The following is an 18271-nucleotide window of genomic DNA, read 5'->3' on the forward strand; positions in this document are numbered from 1 at the left end:
GCCTGCTCACCTTGCCACAGCTGCACAAGCCAGCCCCTTCCTTGTCCACAACTGCCAGCTGGGGGGCAACTGGGCTCCTTGGGACTATGCAGCTTGCCCACGGCTGCACAGGTGGCAGGGCATGTAACCCCTGAGCCACTCACTGTGGGGGTGAACTTTAGCTGGCTCTTGACACCCAGGAGACATGAACGGGGATTTGAACTCACAGACTCTGGACTCCTAGCCAGGCTTTCCTCCCCATTGTGCTATACTAATTTTAAAATTAGCTATCATCCTATATATCACTGTTTAAAAAAAGCCTCCTTTGTCCTGTAGTGTAGTGGGAAATTCAGAAGTGCAGGGTCCCTTCATGATAGTCACAGCCTCACTCCTCCCTCTTTTTTTTTTTTTTTGCTGCTGAATTGAGAATGAGATACTTGGTTAATGACTTCTCCCACAACAACAGACATCCCTAGGAGTCAATGAGCAAGAAAGCTACTGAAAAGAGTCTTAGTGGCTAACTCACTTCCTTTCACTTTGATTGGCTGCAATCAGCAGGAAAGGACAAGGAAGCATGTTATAAGACTCTTCTCAGTGGCTAACACACTTCTCTTTCATGCTGATTGGCCCATAGGATGCTGGAGACATGGGGATCCTGCTGGGACCCTGCTTCAAAAAAAGTAAGGGGTGTAAGACCCCCTGAGACCCTGGACAACTACACCACTGCCTTTGTCTTTTCTCTAATAACGTCTTACATTGTAGTAGTGTTCTTAAACGGCCTCCTTTTTGGTTTTTGGAGTGTTAAATGTCTGTAACTTGAAAATATTCTTACCAGGAAGGCACATTTGTATGCAATTTCTCAAAAAACTCTTGAAATCTAAACACATAGAAAAACAGGAATCTGCCTTATACAGAGTCACACCATTGGTCCATTTCTCTCAATATTGCCTACACTGACTGGCAATGAGTTTTCTGGGGTTTCAGACAGGGGCTGTTCCTAGCCCTACCTGGAGATGCTAAATATTGAACCATGGATCTTCTGCATGCAAGGCAGATGTTCTATCACTGAGCTATTGCCCTTTTCCAACATATTTTATATTTCTTACTAAGAAAAGTTACCAGGACATTTTCTGTGTCACACTGAAAACTCTTTAATAATTTGTGCTAGCGGAGATATATTTGGATTCAGTTCATTTCAGTATTTATTCCAAGAAGTTAATATCTGTTTTGGTGCTAACTTTGGACTCATTTGTTGCACCAACCCAAATTAAAGCTTCTAAATGTATTGGAAATACAGCTTGTTCCAATAAAAAACAAACATCAATTTTCCTGAGAGATTCATACTTTAAGCTAATAGATTTGTGCAGTTTCATAATGTATTACTGTACTATAGGCAAAATAATACTCTATGCAAACCCCTCTTCAAAAATGAGCTTCTGCATAGTGAATCATTTTACACTATGATGCTTTCCAACCAATCCAAAGTCACTCAAACACTTTGTTCCCATTTTTATTCAATTTTGATAATCAACCAGCAGTTAGAGAGCAATGAATGAAAACATCTGGGAGGATAAAATAGCTACCTTAATCAAAACAATATTAGAAAACCAAGAAAGTTTTAACTGACTGAATTTTTCTAAATTCCTCTTCATTCTTTGTACAGGAGTGGCTCTCCTGATGGGGCGGTGCCACAGCAATAGCCTCTCAACAGTATAATTGCCGCTACTTACTGGGGAGGGGGTGAGGTAGCAGCAAGGTTGAAGTTGTACAGAATACCGGTAGGTGATCCTACCAGTGCACCCATATAGCCCCAGATTTGCCACCACCTTGCCCTTGTAAGCTGCAGTGATGCCGTTGGTGGGAGGCTAGTATCGCAGCTGTGTCCCACTAGTTTATTTATTTATTTAAAGCCATTCCTACTCCACTCTTCAGCCAAAAAAGCTCCCAGAGTGGCTTACAAATATTAATAAAAACAACAAACAAGACACGCCCTGCCCACGGGCTCACAGTCTAAAGAACATGACAGGGGGAAAAAGGTATTGTCTACTCCAGCCTTTCTCCAACCTGGTACCCTCCAGATGACTTGCTGGCTGGAACCTGATGGGAATGAAAGTCCAAAACATCCAGAGACCTGCTGAACAAAACATGACTTCTTTGTTGTGGGTGGTGATGAGAACCTCTCCCTGTTATAAAGATGGGGTTTGGGTTCAAGCTGGGGTGGTGTTGCCGAAACATGAAAGCAGGTATTTTGCATTTCCTTGCTCCTGCTGAAATTCAGCCTGCAGGTGTTTAGTTCTCTGCTGCAGATCCTTCTGTTCTCTTAATAAAGTTGGGGCCATTTACTCCAACTTTCTTGTGTCAAAGTCTTCATTCCAGGGTGTGTGGGCAACCATCACCATAGGCCTCTAAGTAAACTCTTGCTGCTCCTGGCACTTGCCCTGCAGCAGAGCACATCATGCAAGGAAGCCTCCTCTTCCTCCGTTGTTCCTCTGAGATCCAGCCTGGCTCAGAGGTGCTGCTGCAGCTGCTCCTGTTGAGCTGCTCCTGTCTTTTTTACAATAATTCAGCTTATACCCAGGTACCTGGTTGGATCACTTGAAACTTCCCCCCACAAAAAAATCAATTAAATAATAAAAAGGTAACTATGGACAGTTAAGGGCTTTTACCTCAGGATAGTGAAACAGGGATGAGCCACTTCTGAGATGATCATTACTTTTTCTATGGAGGCTGAATATTATACTGTCCTGACTATAAGCAGTGTCCCAAAGGGTGCCTTAGGGAGCAATCCTAACCTCAGCCACTGTCTGGCAAGACTTAATGGAGTGTGGGACCATTGCCACATCTGTAGCTCAGCTGTGCATACTGGCCAAGGTGGAAAGTGAGTGGGCAGGAAGATTGCTGCACCAGCCTGGAGCTAGTGCAACAATCAGGCTTGGATTGGGCCTGATATGTCACGTGGTGGCAGTGGGGCCAGGCTGAGATTCAATAGATCCTGGACTGGCTCAACTCCTTCTTGCATCTGGAATACCCTGTTTCAAGGTTTTATGCTGGCTGATGAAAATGGGAAATCCACCGTTGGCACTTCTGCTTGCGTGTTCAGTGGACGGAAGGGGGTGCTCCTTACCAGCAAAATGACACTATCATTACTTTGCAGGCAGACCCTAGTGGAGGCCAGTAGTACTGTCCCTCCACCCAATACAACCCCTCTCCAAGCTCAGCACAAAGGGGATATGGATTGCATTGCTAGCTGGGGATGGATGGGATATAGGGTCAGACTGGATTCATAGTATCTTAGATAGCTCCAAGTACACAATTTGTTTTGACAAGGTCCTGTACTCAATGGAAAGTGGACAATCTCAGAGGGATAATCGTGAGGCCTGTAACCAAGCAGTCTATTACCTCTCAGTCAACTCCTCCATTATGCATTTCATGTCCTGGTGAGCAGGCACTGGGAAGCATGAGGCTTTTGGTTTAAAGGGATTTGATTCCTCATTAGAATCTGTCTCAGGGGGTCCCAGTTTGGGGGATTCTGGCACAAGATAGCTTGACTGACAGCTTCTAGGTAAAGTTCAGTACTGGGGCCCAGGTCTTGGTTCAGCACTCCTGTGACTTGAACTGATTGTCTTGTTCATGATGGAACTGGGTCCTAGCAACTGCTCTGGACTGGTGTCATGGCAAATATATTAACTGAATTCATACACTAAACTCTCTCCCTATATTGAATGTTTCCACATATAATCACAAAAGATCATTCTACCCAATTAAAAACTTTAGCAGCTGCTAAATAATATGTTATTCAATGAAGATATATATGGAACAATAGGATTCCACTTCAGCCAGATCTTTCATCATCAAAATGACATTGGCTTAATTTCAAGATTTGGGAATCATTTTGTTTTCCATACAGTGAAATCTGCCAGAATTGGTGCCAAAGAATGCCCCGCAAATGTGACAAATTTCAGTCATAAAACTATCTGACCCTTGTGCTTTTTTTAAGGCACTGAAAAAAATCAATAAATCAGATTGATCTACTACTTCCTGGAAAGAATTAGGCATCATTTATTGTAGCTTGTCTTCTAATGAAATCTTAGGAATTTAAAAAAAAATTAAATAATGCAAATCAAATTATTTAAGAAAGAAAAAGCTCTCAGACTGAGTATTATCAGTTTTATATCATTGTTATAATTAACAGAATAATGTTATATGTTTTGTTAACAAATTCCTTTAGTGATATCTTCACTGGGAGGATTTTGCTTTTGTTTTTTAGATAATTGGTCAACAATTTATCCAATTTGGTTTCTGATTCAAAATATCTGTTTCATATGTGATAGTGATCTTTCAGTCTCATAAGTATTTATTACATTCCATTTGTTCTTGCAAATAATAATGGGTTATATAAGTGAACTTTATATGATTTGGGGCAAAGCATTCCCAGCGGGGTAGAGAAGTGAACTGGTAGATGATCTGCCACTTCAAGAGCCCTTTTGGTTCATGCTTTCCAAGACGGGAGGTGAGGATAGGGGTACATTTTATTTCTTCTTTGTCACCCTGAAGTTCTATATTTTAAAACAACCCTCCATTAGTTGTGTGTGTGTGTGTGTGTGTGTGTGTGTGTGTGTATGAATTATGCCAGCTCCAGGATGATGTAGTTGAACAGGCCAATCCTGGCGCCTCTCAAGGGAATGAGGAAAGTTTAGCTCCACCCCCAAAATGCCCCATTTTGGGGCCTACCAAGTCTAATAGAGCTTTCCATTGGCATAACCATGGCCTCGGGGGCAGATGACACTCTCTGCCAACAGAATACTTGTCTGCCAGTTCAGAGCCACCCCCTTTAGGATTGCTCTATTGTTGTTGCTATGTGCCTTCAAGTCGATTTCGACTTACGGCAACCCTATGAATCAGAGAATTTGTGGCTGTTTTATTCTTTTCTTGGTTTTATTGAATATTACTTATTTTGTTATATTTAAACTATGTTTATTGTAAGCTGGTTTGGGGCCCCTTTTTAGGCCACAATAGCGGCATATAAATAAACATATGTTGTTGTTATGTGCCTTCAAGTCAATTATGACTTATGGCAACCCTATGAATCGGAGACCTCCAATAGCATCTGTTATAAACCACCCTGTTCAAATCTTGTAAGTTCAAGCCTGTGGCTTCCTTTATGGAATCAATCCATCTCTTGTTTGGTCTTCCTCTTTTTCTAGTCCCTTCTGTTTTTCCCAGCATTATTGGCTTTTCTAGTGAATCATGTCTTCTCATTATGTGTCCAAAGTATGATAACCTCAGTTTCATCATTTTGACTTCTAGTGATAATTCTGGTTTAATTTGTTCTCACACCCAATTATTTGTCTTTTTTGCAGTCCATGGTATCTGCAAAGCTCTCCTCCAACACCACATTTCAAATGAGTTGATTTTTCTCTTATCTGCTTTTTTCACTGTCCAACTTTCACATCCATAGACAGAAATTGGGAATACCATGGTCTGAATTATCCTGACTTTAGTGTTCAGTGATACATCTTTGCATTTGAGGACCTTTTCTAGTTCTCTCATAGCTGCCCTACCCAGTCCTAGCCTTCTTCTGATTTCTTGACAATTGTCTCCATTTTGGTTAATGACTGTGACAAGGTACTGATAATCCTTGACAAGTTCTGTGTCCTCATTGTCAACTTTAAAGTTACATAAATCTTCTGTTGTCATTACTTCAGTCTTTTTGACGTTCAGCTGTAGTCCTGCTTTTGTGCTTTCCTCTTTAACTTTCATCAGCATTCATTTCAAATCATTACTGGTTTCTGCTAGTAGTTTTGTATTGTCTGTATATCTTAAATTATTGATATTTCTCCCTCCAATTTTCACACCTCCTTCATCTTGGTCCAATCCTGCTTTCTGTATGATGTGTTCAGCATATAGATTAAACAAATAGGGTGATAAAATACACCCCGTCTCACACCCTTTCTGATTGAAAACCAATTGGTTTCTCCATATATTGTCCTTACAGTAGCCTCTTGTCCAGAGTATAAATTGCGCATTAGGACAATCAGATGCTGTGGCACCCTCATTTCTTTTAAAGCATTCCATAGTTTTTAATGATCTACACAGTCAAAGGCTTTGCTGTAATCTATAAAGCACAGGGTGATTTTCTTCTGAAATTCCTTGGTCCATTACATTATCCAACGTATGTTTGTGATATGATCTCTGGTGCCTCTTTCCTTTCTAAATCCAGCTTGGACATCTGGTGTTTCTCGCTCCATATATGGTAAGAGCCTTTGTTGTAGAATCTTGAGCATTACTTTACTTGCATGGGATATTAAGGCAATAGTTCGATAATTACTGCATTCCCTGGGATCCCCTTTCTTTGGAATTGGGATGTATGTTGAACTCTCCCAGTCTGTGGGCCATTGTTTTATTTTCAAAATTTGGACAGATTCAGTCTCAGTAACATGTAGCAACTCTATTGGTATGCCATCTGTTCCTGGTGATTTGTTTCTTCCAAGTATTTTAAGAGCAGCTTTCACCTCACATTCTCAAATTTCTGGTTCTTCATCATATGGTTCCTCCATGAATGAATCTGACATCCTTGCATCTCTTTTATATAGTTCTTCAGTATATTGCTTCCATCTTCCTTTTATTTTATCTCGGTCAGTCAGTGTGTTCCCCTGTTGATTATTCAACACCCTTACTCTTGTTTTAAATTTCCTTTTAATTTCTCTAATCTTTTAGAATAGGGCTCTTGTTCTACCCTTTTTGTTGTCCTCTTCTATTCTGTACAATAACTATTGTAATAGATCTCTTTGTCCCTACGTACTAGTCGCTGTATTATTACATTTAGGGTTCTGACCATGTTTCTATCTCCTTCTCCTTTTCCTTTCCTTCTCTCTTTAACCATTTTAAGAGTTTCTTCTGTCATCCATTGAAGTCTTTCTCTATTTTTAACTGGAGGAGTTTTTTTTTTTTGCATTCTTCCCTCTGACTTCAATCCATAGTTCTTCTGGTTCTCTATCAACTAAGTTTAAAGCCTCAAATCCATTCCTTATTTGATCTATATATTCTTCTGGGGTGCTATTTAAATTGTATTTTCGCATTATGATTGCTTTGTTGTTCGTCTTTAGCTTTACTCTGATTTTTGATATTACCAGTTCATGATCTGTACTGCAGGATTGCTGTCTAAACCACCAATCTGTTTTTATTAATTGTTTTCTAACTTCTAATATACCTTATATTTATGAGATGCACTGTTTGGTATTGTGTCCCTAATCAAGATTTGAAAATGAAAATAGGATATTATCTCAAAAATAATCATTTATATTACGTGCAGTTCTAGCTTTATCTTTTGTCTTGTAACAGAAGAGAAATTAACTTCTAAAAGGTTTCCTTTCTATTACACTGTTCTTTATACCATGACAAAAATAACTGGCCATGGACATACATGCATATGTCCTCAATTGTCTGCCTAACTAGTAAGGAAAGGAGTAGGAAAAGGAGACAGCAACAGTTTTTAAAAGGTTGAGGATGGTAGCCAGGGACATCATAACAGGAGTAGGAGAAGAAGTGTGGTTTCATAGGCCCAAGAGTTTCTATGACGGGGGGTGAAAGAAGAGGGGGAGCGAAATATGTTGCTATGCATAAACCAGTATTGTGAAAGTACAGGCTGGAGTTATGGGGACAGGTCTAGGGAGTATGGGAATGTTGGCACCTAGGTGCTAAGCTAGATGATTGCGTGCAGCTGATTTTTTCTTAAAGTAAAAATTGAAGTTGTAGTTGAGTTGTTTAATCTCAAAAGGTGCTGTTGGATCTCAAATTGTGCTTATACTGGACAAAACTTAGTAAACGTGTCTCATACAGCAGAATGAAATATGTAACTCTCATTTATTTCAGTGAGATGATCCTCTGTGTGATCAGTTTTACAGCCAAAAGCTATTGTTTATACCGTGCACCATTTTTTAAAAATATGCCACGTAATGAAATAGTATGCTTTAGAATATATTATAAAATTGCTAGATATAGTTTTTTATATGTATATGCTAAATCTGGTTTGTCATTTCCTGTGACTACTGAGTTGTTAAATTATACTATTAAAAGGTCTGTTCAGTGGTTGCTGACATGCTTTATATTCAGCACATTGAAAAAGTCACAAAATAGAATACTTTAGAATAGTTTGTCTTTGTGTTTTCCTTCTAGGGACTGGAGGAGATCCAAAAGCTTTATTTGTCTATTATTTGTTTATTGGTTTTAAGAAGTACAACAGGTTTCTTTAAAACATACAGTGTGACCTTTTTAATGAATTAATTCCTTGCAGAATGATGTACAGCTAGGTATTTAAATCTGCCAAATATGTGGCTGAACTACACTTGAACTTTTATAGAGCTATCAAGTCATTGAGGATCAGATCTTTGGGGCTTTTGCAAAGCCTTCATTTCATTAGTCACCTTAGCTAAATCTCCTTGGATATACTTGAGTAAACTAAACTATGCTAGAGCCACAGACCATGTATTTTGCCACACAACTTAATGGTATTTTTCCCCCACCAGAGAATGGGACAGAGAGTTGGCTTCAAAGAAAAAACCCAGACTCATCAATGCTCTTAGAAGATGTTTTTTCTGGAAAGTTATGTTCTATGGACTAATACTATATTTAGGGGTAAGAATTTCTCTTATTTCACTTTACCTCTTGCTATGTTACATCATCTTATCCTGTGCCTTTGAAGTTCTAAACAGTGAGGTAATATTGCCTTCAATTTCATCTTTTTAATCCTACAGGAATCATAGTTGATTAAAATGGAGTCAGTTTCAATGAAACACTTTAATCTGTATATTATCCTGTTAAAACATGCCTATGTATTAATATGCATTTCTTAAATAATACACATTTCAACAAAATTGCTGCTAACCACTGTATTCACAGTAGGCATAGGAAATAATTTTAATCATAAAATTATTCACCCTTCTCACCGAAGAAGCCAAATCAGAAAGTTCAAACTCTTATAGAATAAGAAAATAATCATTATTAAGATAGTAGCAAGTGCTTTATAGCCACCTCAACTGTATCTCTAAACCCAATAGCACATTGCACACCATGGCCATTAGAGTATAATTTCAGACATAATGGGTGAGATTCAAAGATTCATTATAATCACTAGAACTTCTAGCTATGCTCCAGGTCTTCCATTAAGGAACAATTGCACTGCCCCCTCCCATATAAATAAGTAAATGGAAGATTAACACTATCCCAAAACACATGATTATACTAAGCAATATCCAACAAAGTATCCAGCAACTTAGTTCTGCTACTGCAAGGATCTTTGGTTGCAGAGCAGAACTTCCCCTCTCTCTCCTCTTCCCATGCACCCTCTACATATGTTCTGAGGTGTCCCCAACACTCTGGAACACATTTGGGGAGGGTGCGGGGAGAGGAGAGGGAGGGGAAGTTCCATTGCACAAGAAATAATTCTTGTGCTAGTGGAAGTACTTTGTTGGATACCACCCATGGAATTTAAATATGATTTATCTTCTTTGGATTGCATCTGTTATTTCAATATTTAAAAAAACATTGATTTGAATGGAACTTTAGTTTTGGGCCTTGATTGGATTGGCCTGTCCTCTTTGTAGCAAGGAAATATATTCCAATTCCACCCAGTATACCTTTGTCTTATCTCTGAGACCACTGGATATCTGGATGTGTGGTGGTGGTGGGGCATAAAATTCAATAGTACACACATCCTTAAAATCCATTTCATGGAGTCCAAATAATACAGGTGAATCTACCATCACACTGCCAATATCTGGGAATCAAGGGTGTGATTTAGGCTTATGCATATTGGGGTTAGATATGTTGAACTTATTCAAACCTTATGCTGATATATGGACATTTGGAGGTATCACAGTCAGGACCAATGCACCCGGTAGGCAGAGAGGGAAGACGTGATCTTCCCCTGCACTTCATGTAAGGAGAAGGTAGAGGATCTGGACCTTTATTTCTGGACTGATAAAGAAACAGAGGAACTCTTCATTTTCTTCATGCTTCTCTTCTGGAGTTTCCCCCAGAATAAAACCTACTCTAGTACTCTATAAAACTTGGCATTAGAGATTTGGAAATTTTCAAACTTGAGAATGCCATGGCAGATTATCAGTAATTGGATATAGAGATTTCATACATTCAGGATGAAATTTAATTTTAAATGGAAAAATCTATGTTAGGGCCATAAAAATGTGATTGTAGTCATTAAGTATTTACTAGCAACATTCTTATTTACTTAAGAAGCAGAGCTTGGAAAAGTTACTTTTTTGAACTACAACTCTCATCAGCCCAATCCAGTGGCCATGTTGGCTGGGGCTGATGGGAGTTGTAGTTCAAAAAAGTAACTTTTCCAAGCTCTGTTAAGAAGTCATGGTATATCAAATAAAGCAAAATATGTGAATCAGCATTGTGCAACATGCTACCATACTGGATACTTTTATGCCGGAAACTGGAGTTTCATGCCCCTCGCGCCTGGTTTTGAAATTAGTGGAAGTTTCCTGCCATTTGATTCAGAGGCACGGAAAGAAATTTTAGTTCCTGCTCCCTTTCTTTGACCATTTAGTCCTTTTAAAGTTCATACTGTTTTTCCTGGGTAAAATATTTTTCTAGTTTGCTGTGATTTATTTCATTAGTTATCTTGTTAGTACATACCACCAGGGTCTTCTAAGCAGCATTATTCGTCACAAAAATAATGGGGCTACATTTAAATCAGGGATGCAAAATCTTTTTCAACCTGGGTGAAGGAATTATTTTTAGGTCTAATTTTTCTAAAATTATAAAATCTGACTGCAGATAGTCCTTCAGCTATCAGTCTAGGTTCATGAGAGTGGGCCAGCCATTTTTAAAAAAAATTGCACCCTAGAAATTGATTAAAAAAATTATTATAAAAAGAATTGACTTGGAGCTGAACATACAAACTAACTCCATTAAGAAGCATTGCGTCTGAGACAATATGACATTTGTTACTGTATTGTTATTGAAATATGTTGCTGTTGCTTTTTTAACAATAATAATTTTTATTTAATTTTTTGTAAACTGTATTGTTCTTTTCTGATGTGTATTTTTTATTTGTGTTTATTTTTTGTTAGCCTCCTTGAGGGCCTTTTTGTCCAAAAGGCAGCATAGAAATAAACTGTAACAACAACATAACATAACAATTGTCCTTAATTCATAATTAATAGGCTGAAAGATTACCAGCACTAGATCAATATACATACTCACACAGTCCAGAGCGTCTTAATGACAGAACCCTATGGGAAGACATTTTACACCCGTGGAGGTGGGATCTCAGATTCTGAAGAGAAGACCCCCATCATTTACCCTGCCCTTAATTAAATATCCTTCCCAGTTGCCTTTTCCAAACCCACTATAGCCTCACCAATGAGGTGAACTTCTAGATATCTTATTGGTCACCTTGACCTCCCCCTGAGATCATACCTATGTGTGTGTGTGCTCCCTATTTTTGTGGTCAGTATAAAACCCTCCTTCTCTGTTCTTGTGGTTAGCATATTCCTTGCTGCTAGCCTATGTTCTTCCATGCACCATACCAGAATGTTGCCACCTGTCTAGTTCATTTTGGGTATTTGGTGTTCTTAAGCCTAGAAGCAGCACTTTGGTAAAATTCAGCTTTTTCTCTTGCAAGCAAACACTTAGCCATTTTTACCTAGAATCCCTTGATCAAATCTAACCAGACATTAGTGTGATTAAGAATAACCGGGTTCAACTCTCTTACATAATCCCCCCCCTTGTGACCAACTTGTTAACAAGGAAGGTAACACTTGTTCTATAATATTGCTGGTGATTATATATATCACTCAGGAAGTACAGACCATAGCGGTATGTGGAACAACAGCGGGGACCATAAGCCTTTTGAGTGTGGATTACTTCTTTTCCCCTGACCTTCCACCATAATTGTTTCTGTTGACTTTCCTGGTACACCTTCCATAACATTGCTCTGAGCTCCATGCCATATGTCTGTCATCAAAATTCCAATAATGTCCATATGATTGTTCTGTTGATCTCAGCAAATGGCATTCTGATAGTCCATATAATATTCCAACTGTCCATATAATTCTGGCTGGCTTGCCAGGCCACTTTCTGAGCAACCTTTCGAGGGCCACATGCCATTGGTGGGTGGGGCCAGAGGCAAAAGTGGGTAGAGCAATACATATGAATTTTATCTCTGTACGGTAAATAGGCTTGTTTCTTCACAGTCACACATAACTCTCTATCCTCCATCCAGGCAAGCATGAAGCATTATCAGATTTCAAGAACATTCCAGCCAGGATGGTGAGGGATGTGGCTTGGGAAGTTGTGTTGCCTGGGGAGAATCCCAATGGCCAGATAGTGAGGCTCTTGGGGGAGGTTCTGAACTGGTTTAAATGAACAAACAATACCACATGCCTCTATAATGGTTTTCAGGGGAGTGTGTTATAAATTGCAATATACTTTTTAAGTACAGACTCTGTTGCTTCACAAAGAAGGCCTACATACACCTGGTGGAAACTTCCATCTGACTGTAGCAGCTGTTGGTTCTGACAAGTGGCATAGTCATCTAGAGAGCTGTATTCCAGCCTGATCTGTCACAAGTTTGCCTGCTGACATTATCACACTATGGAGATTCTTCTTACCACAATATAAGATGTTTGTTGTACATGTACCTGGAGATATATCTGTTTGGAAGCAAAACAAAATTTGGTCCATTTTAGGGTCAGCAAGTAAAGTGATCTATTACCTGTAGTTTTTGCTTGTATATTCCTGTAAGTGCTATAAATCACTTTGATACAATAATCTGAAAACATACTTGCTATCTCTATATGGCATACATAACAAACAGTAGCAAACAGTACCATTCCCAGTGCTGCACAAATTGGTATAATTTGTAAATACCAGAGCACAGCAGAAATTTCTTGAATCTCAAGATATATGAAATACTGTGTTACTCTTGTCCTTGATTCTTACATATACCTATATAAAAATGCAAAACAGCTTTCATTATTATTTTGTTTTGGTGCTTGGTCCTCAAAGTGTATGGACTCAACACACCTGTCCAAGTCTCTTTTTAATTGTTCTTTTCTAAATATTGCTCTTTGTGTACTAAAAACACTGCTGTGTTGGTGAAACACAAGTCTGTTATGTTTATCTTTTTTGTGAAATTATATGTGATAATGTAAAATGATGTGAGTACTTAAAATAGAGGCTATATAATTCAGTGTGTTAGTTTTAGACCATTTCTGAAAACACTGCATGAATAGCAACTCCATCAACTGGCCTGTTATGAAGTGATTACCCAAAATAATGAGAAATTGATTCATCCTGCTGGCCTCAGGTCATTTAAAGGACGGAAGACAAAAGTACACTCACGACCTGATAGGTCTCAAGGAAACTCATAACCCCCTTTTTATCAAGGGTTTTCAAATTGGTGGGGTTGTCAGGAGGGATGAACACATCTTATCTTCCTCTCTTTCAGCATGTTTTCTTTAAGTTTAGTGTTTCCATAGACTCCATTTTGCACAGCCTTTAAAGCGTACTATGGACCTATGAGACTCATAGCTTCATATACACTTTTGACTTGCTTCCTTTTGGTCTGAGTGAGGACAAGAACTGATTACTACCAGTTGCCGAGCAATTTGTTCAGTGCTTCAGAATCCCACAAGCTACATAGACTGTCTTGATAAAGCACCCATTGCTTATTGCAGATGGAGAGGCAGTTGAGAATGCAGTAAAGACGGTGGGAAGGTTTTCATTGGTACTGTGTGTGTGTGTGTGCGTGTTGTTCCCCACACTTCATGTTTTAGCACAAATACGTCCAATGAGAAGCATGAGAAACTCCCAAGCAAGTATTGCTTTAAGCTATACTTGGGGGATGGGAGACTGACAGTTTGATTTTTTTAAATTACTATGGTTCACTATTGGAACTGTTACTTCTCCTTTTAAATTAGAAAATCGTTTCCTTTAAGTCCTTGTTTACCTCTATCCTCTCTTTCTTTATTCTGGACATTAATAGAAAATAGTGTATTTGTACACGTTTTGTGACTTACTTATTTTGCAAATGACTGACACAGTCTTGGTTGAGAGAGAAGCAGAGGCCTGATAGAGAGAAGAGTGAAATAGAGCCAAGAGGCAAGACTGCATACACATTTGTAATAATTTAATAATTTGTATTTCACAACATCTCAGTACTGCTACACAATAGTGTCCCAATGAGCTCTGCCTGTTCCATAATGTATGAAGTGTAGTGACATGGCCCCATGTTCTCTCTGAGCCTTTAACATTAATTGCTGTCCATTGCAAATCCTGTTGTCAAACCTTTCTAGAAAACCTTGTAGGTTTTATATCTACTGTGTTAAAAGAAAAACAGAAATCCCAATTTTATTTATTTATTTATTAGATTTATATCCTGCCCTTCCTCCCAGTAGGAGCCCAGGGTGGCAAACCAAAGCACTTTAAAACATCATAAAAACAGACTTCAAAATGCATTACAACAAAACATCCTTAAAAACTTATTAAAACAAAACATCTTTTTTTTAAAAAAGCTTTAAAAACATCTTTTTAAAAAAGCTTTAAAAACATATTAAAAAGCAATTCTTACACAGATGCAGACTGGGATAAGGTCTCTGCTGTACTTAAAAGGCTTATTGAAAGAGGAAGGTCTTCAGTAGGCACCGAAAATATAACAGAGATGGCACCTGTCTAATATTTAAGGGGAGGGAATTCCAAAGGGTCGGTGCCACTACACTAAAGATTTGCTTCCTATGCTGTGTGGAACGGACCTCCTGATAAGAGGGTATCTGCAGGAGGCCCTCACCTGCAGAGCACAGTGACTGACTGGGTATATAAGGAGTAAGACAGGCTTTCAGGTATCCTGGTCCCAAGCTGTATAGGGCTTTCCCATGACAACATAAATAACAAAAGTTTTAGACAGTGTAATCAACAGCTCACTTAAAATACTGTAAAATCATCATCAGCGGGCAAAACCAACTATCCTCCTAACATCAGATTTCTGTTTCTAGATGCTTTAGAGGAAGAGTATGGGCTAATTTAGAATATCATTCCAAACTTCTGCCTTCTTGCAGTGGGGTGCAAAATCATTCCTTTCCACACCCCATCCATCAGTTTCCACCTCTGAACCCTCCAGGCCCCCATGAGTTGGATTTTGCTGTGTAAACCCTATGCAAATGATATGCTGGCACATCATGCCCAGATGAAAGCCATATACCATCTTGCTTCCCAAACACATGTAATGAGAACTGGTTTTCTGATAACAGACTGATGAGCCCAGCCTCTGGTTCCATATGCTCTTGGAGAAAGCAAGTATGTCTTTATCACAAGAGACAATTGGACAGTTCCTAACTTCTGTGGATTTTAAATTAGCTTAATACTATTGACATCAATGGGAATAAGCTGATAAAGTTTGCTTCCATGTGGCAATTTATTGTGGACTTCGTGCTGCTCATGTCCCAAAGGTTTTTGCAGTATCCACGTGACATAGTCATCATCAAAATGCCAGCCTGTACTCTTTCTTCGTATCTTCTCTGTGAAAAATCCAATAAATAAAAATAATCTGCTATACTTCTGCAGTCACTGCTGAGGTGAAAGCTGCCTAGCATACTTTGTGGATGGGAGGTGGGGTGGTTTGTCATGTGTGTGATGAGGTTTCAGTCAGTGGCCTTTATTGCTGCCACATCCCTATTTCAGTTGGCTCCTCCCATGAGAAGCTTTGCACAAGACCTGTAATTATAACATCAAATGTTGGGGGCTTCTTAGTGCTCTGAGGGGAGGGTGTTAATTCTCAGCCTTATTTATTATTAGTTATTTATTTATTTAATTTGTATCCCGCCCTTCCTCCCAGCAGGAGCCCAGGGCAGCAAACAAAGCACCAAAAAACTTTAAAACTTCATAAAAACAGATCTTAAAATACATTAATACAACAAAACAGCATTAAAACAATTTAAAAAAACAACCTTAAAAAAGGGTTAAAAACATTATTAAAAAAAAATATTAAACAATTCTGACACAGATGCAGACTGGGATAGGTCTCAACTTAAAAGGCTTGAAAGAGGAAAGTCTTCCCCAATTGATGTTCAGCTTAAAGCACCCAGGGATCCAAGACTGTAAACCGCCCAGAGAGCTTCGGCTATGAGGCGGTATATAAATGCAATCAATCAATCAATCAATCATTCAATAAGCAAGCTGCTGAGAGGAGGGAGGGAAATCAGATTAGTCCTGAGTTTCTTCTTGCTGCCTTTCCAGTCTTCACCAAGACTTCCTACAGCAGGAGGAAGCACTGCTGCCAGTAGAGACTGTGGCTCAGATGGCAGTGGGACAGTGAATCCACTCCAGGTTTTAGTCCGAACTTTCAAGGAGCTGTCCAAGGTGCAAAGCAATTAGTGAGGTCAGGTGAAAGACGCATATGAAATTATTATAATAGCTGTTCTGGACAAAATTTTTAATTGTGAATGGAAAGAGGTCTGTACAGTTTTAGAAGGTGGAGAAGTTCATTTTAGCAAATGATGCTAGAAACCCTGAGATTAACACACAATGTTTTTTTTAGTGACACTCAACTCATACTTTCTTTCCTCATTACAAAATGAGACATTATTGTCAGGATCTGTTATAATGTATCCATTTAGCCTTTTAGAATGTGATAGGATGCGAGCACCTTAAATTATTAGCATATTAGGATTGCCTTTTAATCATTTGGATTTTATCATTTCTCTGAGATCAGTTGTAAAGTTGGTTAAATTGAGGATTTCATTCCACAACTGCAGGCACACCTTAACTGGCCTTTTCTTTTGCCCAAGCAAAAACCAGAGCAGACCTCCTCATAATATTGCCAGTGTTCCATTTTCGTTCAGTTCCTTCATTTATCTTTGGAGAGACAAAATTCCTCCACTGCAATGAAAAAAGCAATGTCTGACCAGCTTAATTACACCATTAGGAAAATAAAGTGCTTATCTTGAGGATAGTAGTTCTTTCTTATTAAAAGAAAATGACAGATCGCTCTCACCAGTGGTCCAGTATCATGGTAAATCACACACTATATGATTATTCCATATAAAATGCCCAGCATTTCCCCAAGGGAACATCAAATTCACTCCAGGAGGATTAGGTTTTTATATCCCTTAACTTCCTTATTATAAGAATGATAAAAGGATGGTTAAAGGGTGGAATTTCCCCACTCTTCCAATTAACATTTATATGTGGGGTAGTAATTTAATCACTAGCACTGATTGTCAGTAAGGATTCAGGGATGATAATTATTTGGGATTGATTAATCTGTGATAAAATAATCTCATCTAACCAATTTGATATCCTACTTTCAAAAGTGAGGAACCACAGTCTCATTAGAAATCCATTTTTGTTTACATGAACAAACGGGGAGAATTTGTCCTTCAAAAGTTTCCAACTTTGCTATTGTGGCAAAACTCTAATAAATTAAGTGTTCATGATTACTATTTAACTTTCAGGGCCTAATTAGATGAGACATCATCCATGCAAACAGCAGTTGTGTGCATAGCTTTTTAAAAAGGAAATTGAAGGCATGGAAGCCCTGCCCCACACTGGGACCCTGATGTGGGTGGCAGGGATCTTTAACCCTTTGACTGCAACTGTGGTCCCAATCTGCATTCCCATACCAGCTGCTGTCCTGCCCAGAGGTGGCAGATTCACACTGAGGCGAGGTGATGTCTTTTTCTCTTTTTGTTAAAGTTATAGATACATCCAAAGCGGTGAGCTTCATATACCTGTCAACTCTGACTAACTACTTTCCCTAACCTAGCTAAACAATCTCTGCAGCGTTTGAGGAAAGTTGACTCAGCACTTGTGCCTTGGGAGACACTGGCTTAAGTAGGGAAGGTCATAAACAGCAGCTCCGCCTGAGTTCCACCCTCTGGAAGTCTCTCTTCTTGCATCTCCTCGTGCGGGATGCGGGACGGCGAGTCTCCGACAACCCATCTGGCAGTGGGGCTTTGCTAGGTGACAGCCTGGTCTCTGGAAGTGTGATGCTGATTGGCTGGGAAGCGTTTGAAGTGCCTAGCAGGGATTCCTGCCTGGGAATAGATGGCGCGGGTGGAGAGTTGCTTCCCAACTGCTTGGGCGTTAGTCTCGCAGGTGGGGCAGGAGCTTCCTCAGTGGAAGTGCCAGGCAGGGAAGTTTGGGGGCTGCCAGAACCCTCCCCACTCATTTCCCTTCCTTCAGCTCCCCAAGGAGCCTTGTCCTCAACTGACTCTCCTCCCTGATCTAACTCTGCCTTCGACTGGGACACAATATCATCCCCCCC

The 18271-nt window shown here is 39.3% G+C and overlaps 1 protein-coding gene across 1 annotated transcript in view; it reads left to right on the forward strand.

Moving 5' to 3' along the window:
* Positions 1 to 18271, forward strand: part of CFTR (CF transmembrane conductance regulator) — a 145848-nt gene that overhangs the window by 24586 nt on the left and 102991 nt on the right. The window contains exon 3 of the mRNA XM_061640065.1: positions 8505 to 8613. Coding sequence (XP_061496049.1) covers positions 8505 to 8613 — 109 coding nt within the window. The remainder of the gene's footprint in view (positions 1 to 8504; positions 8614 to 18271) is intronic.

Source organism: Rhineura floridana, chromosome 8 (assembly GCF_030035675.1).
Source record: "Rhineura floridana isolate rRhiFlo1 chromosome 8, rRhiFlo1.hap2, whole genome shotgun sequence".
Classification (NCBI taxonomy): domain Eukaryota; kingdom Metazoa; phylum Chordata; class Lepidosauria; order Squamata; family Rhineuridae; genus Rhineura; species Rhineura floridana.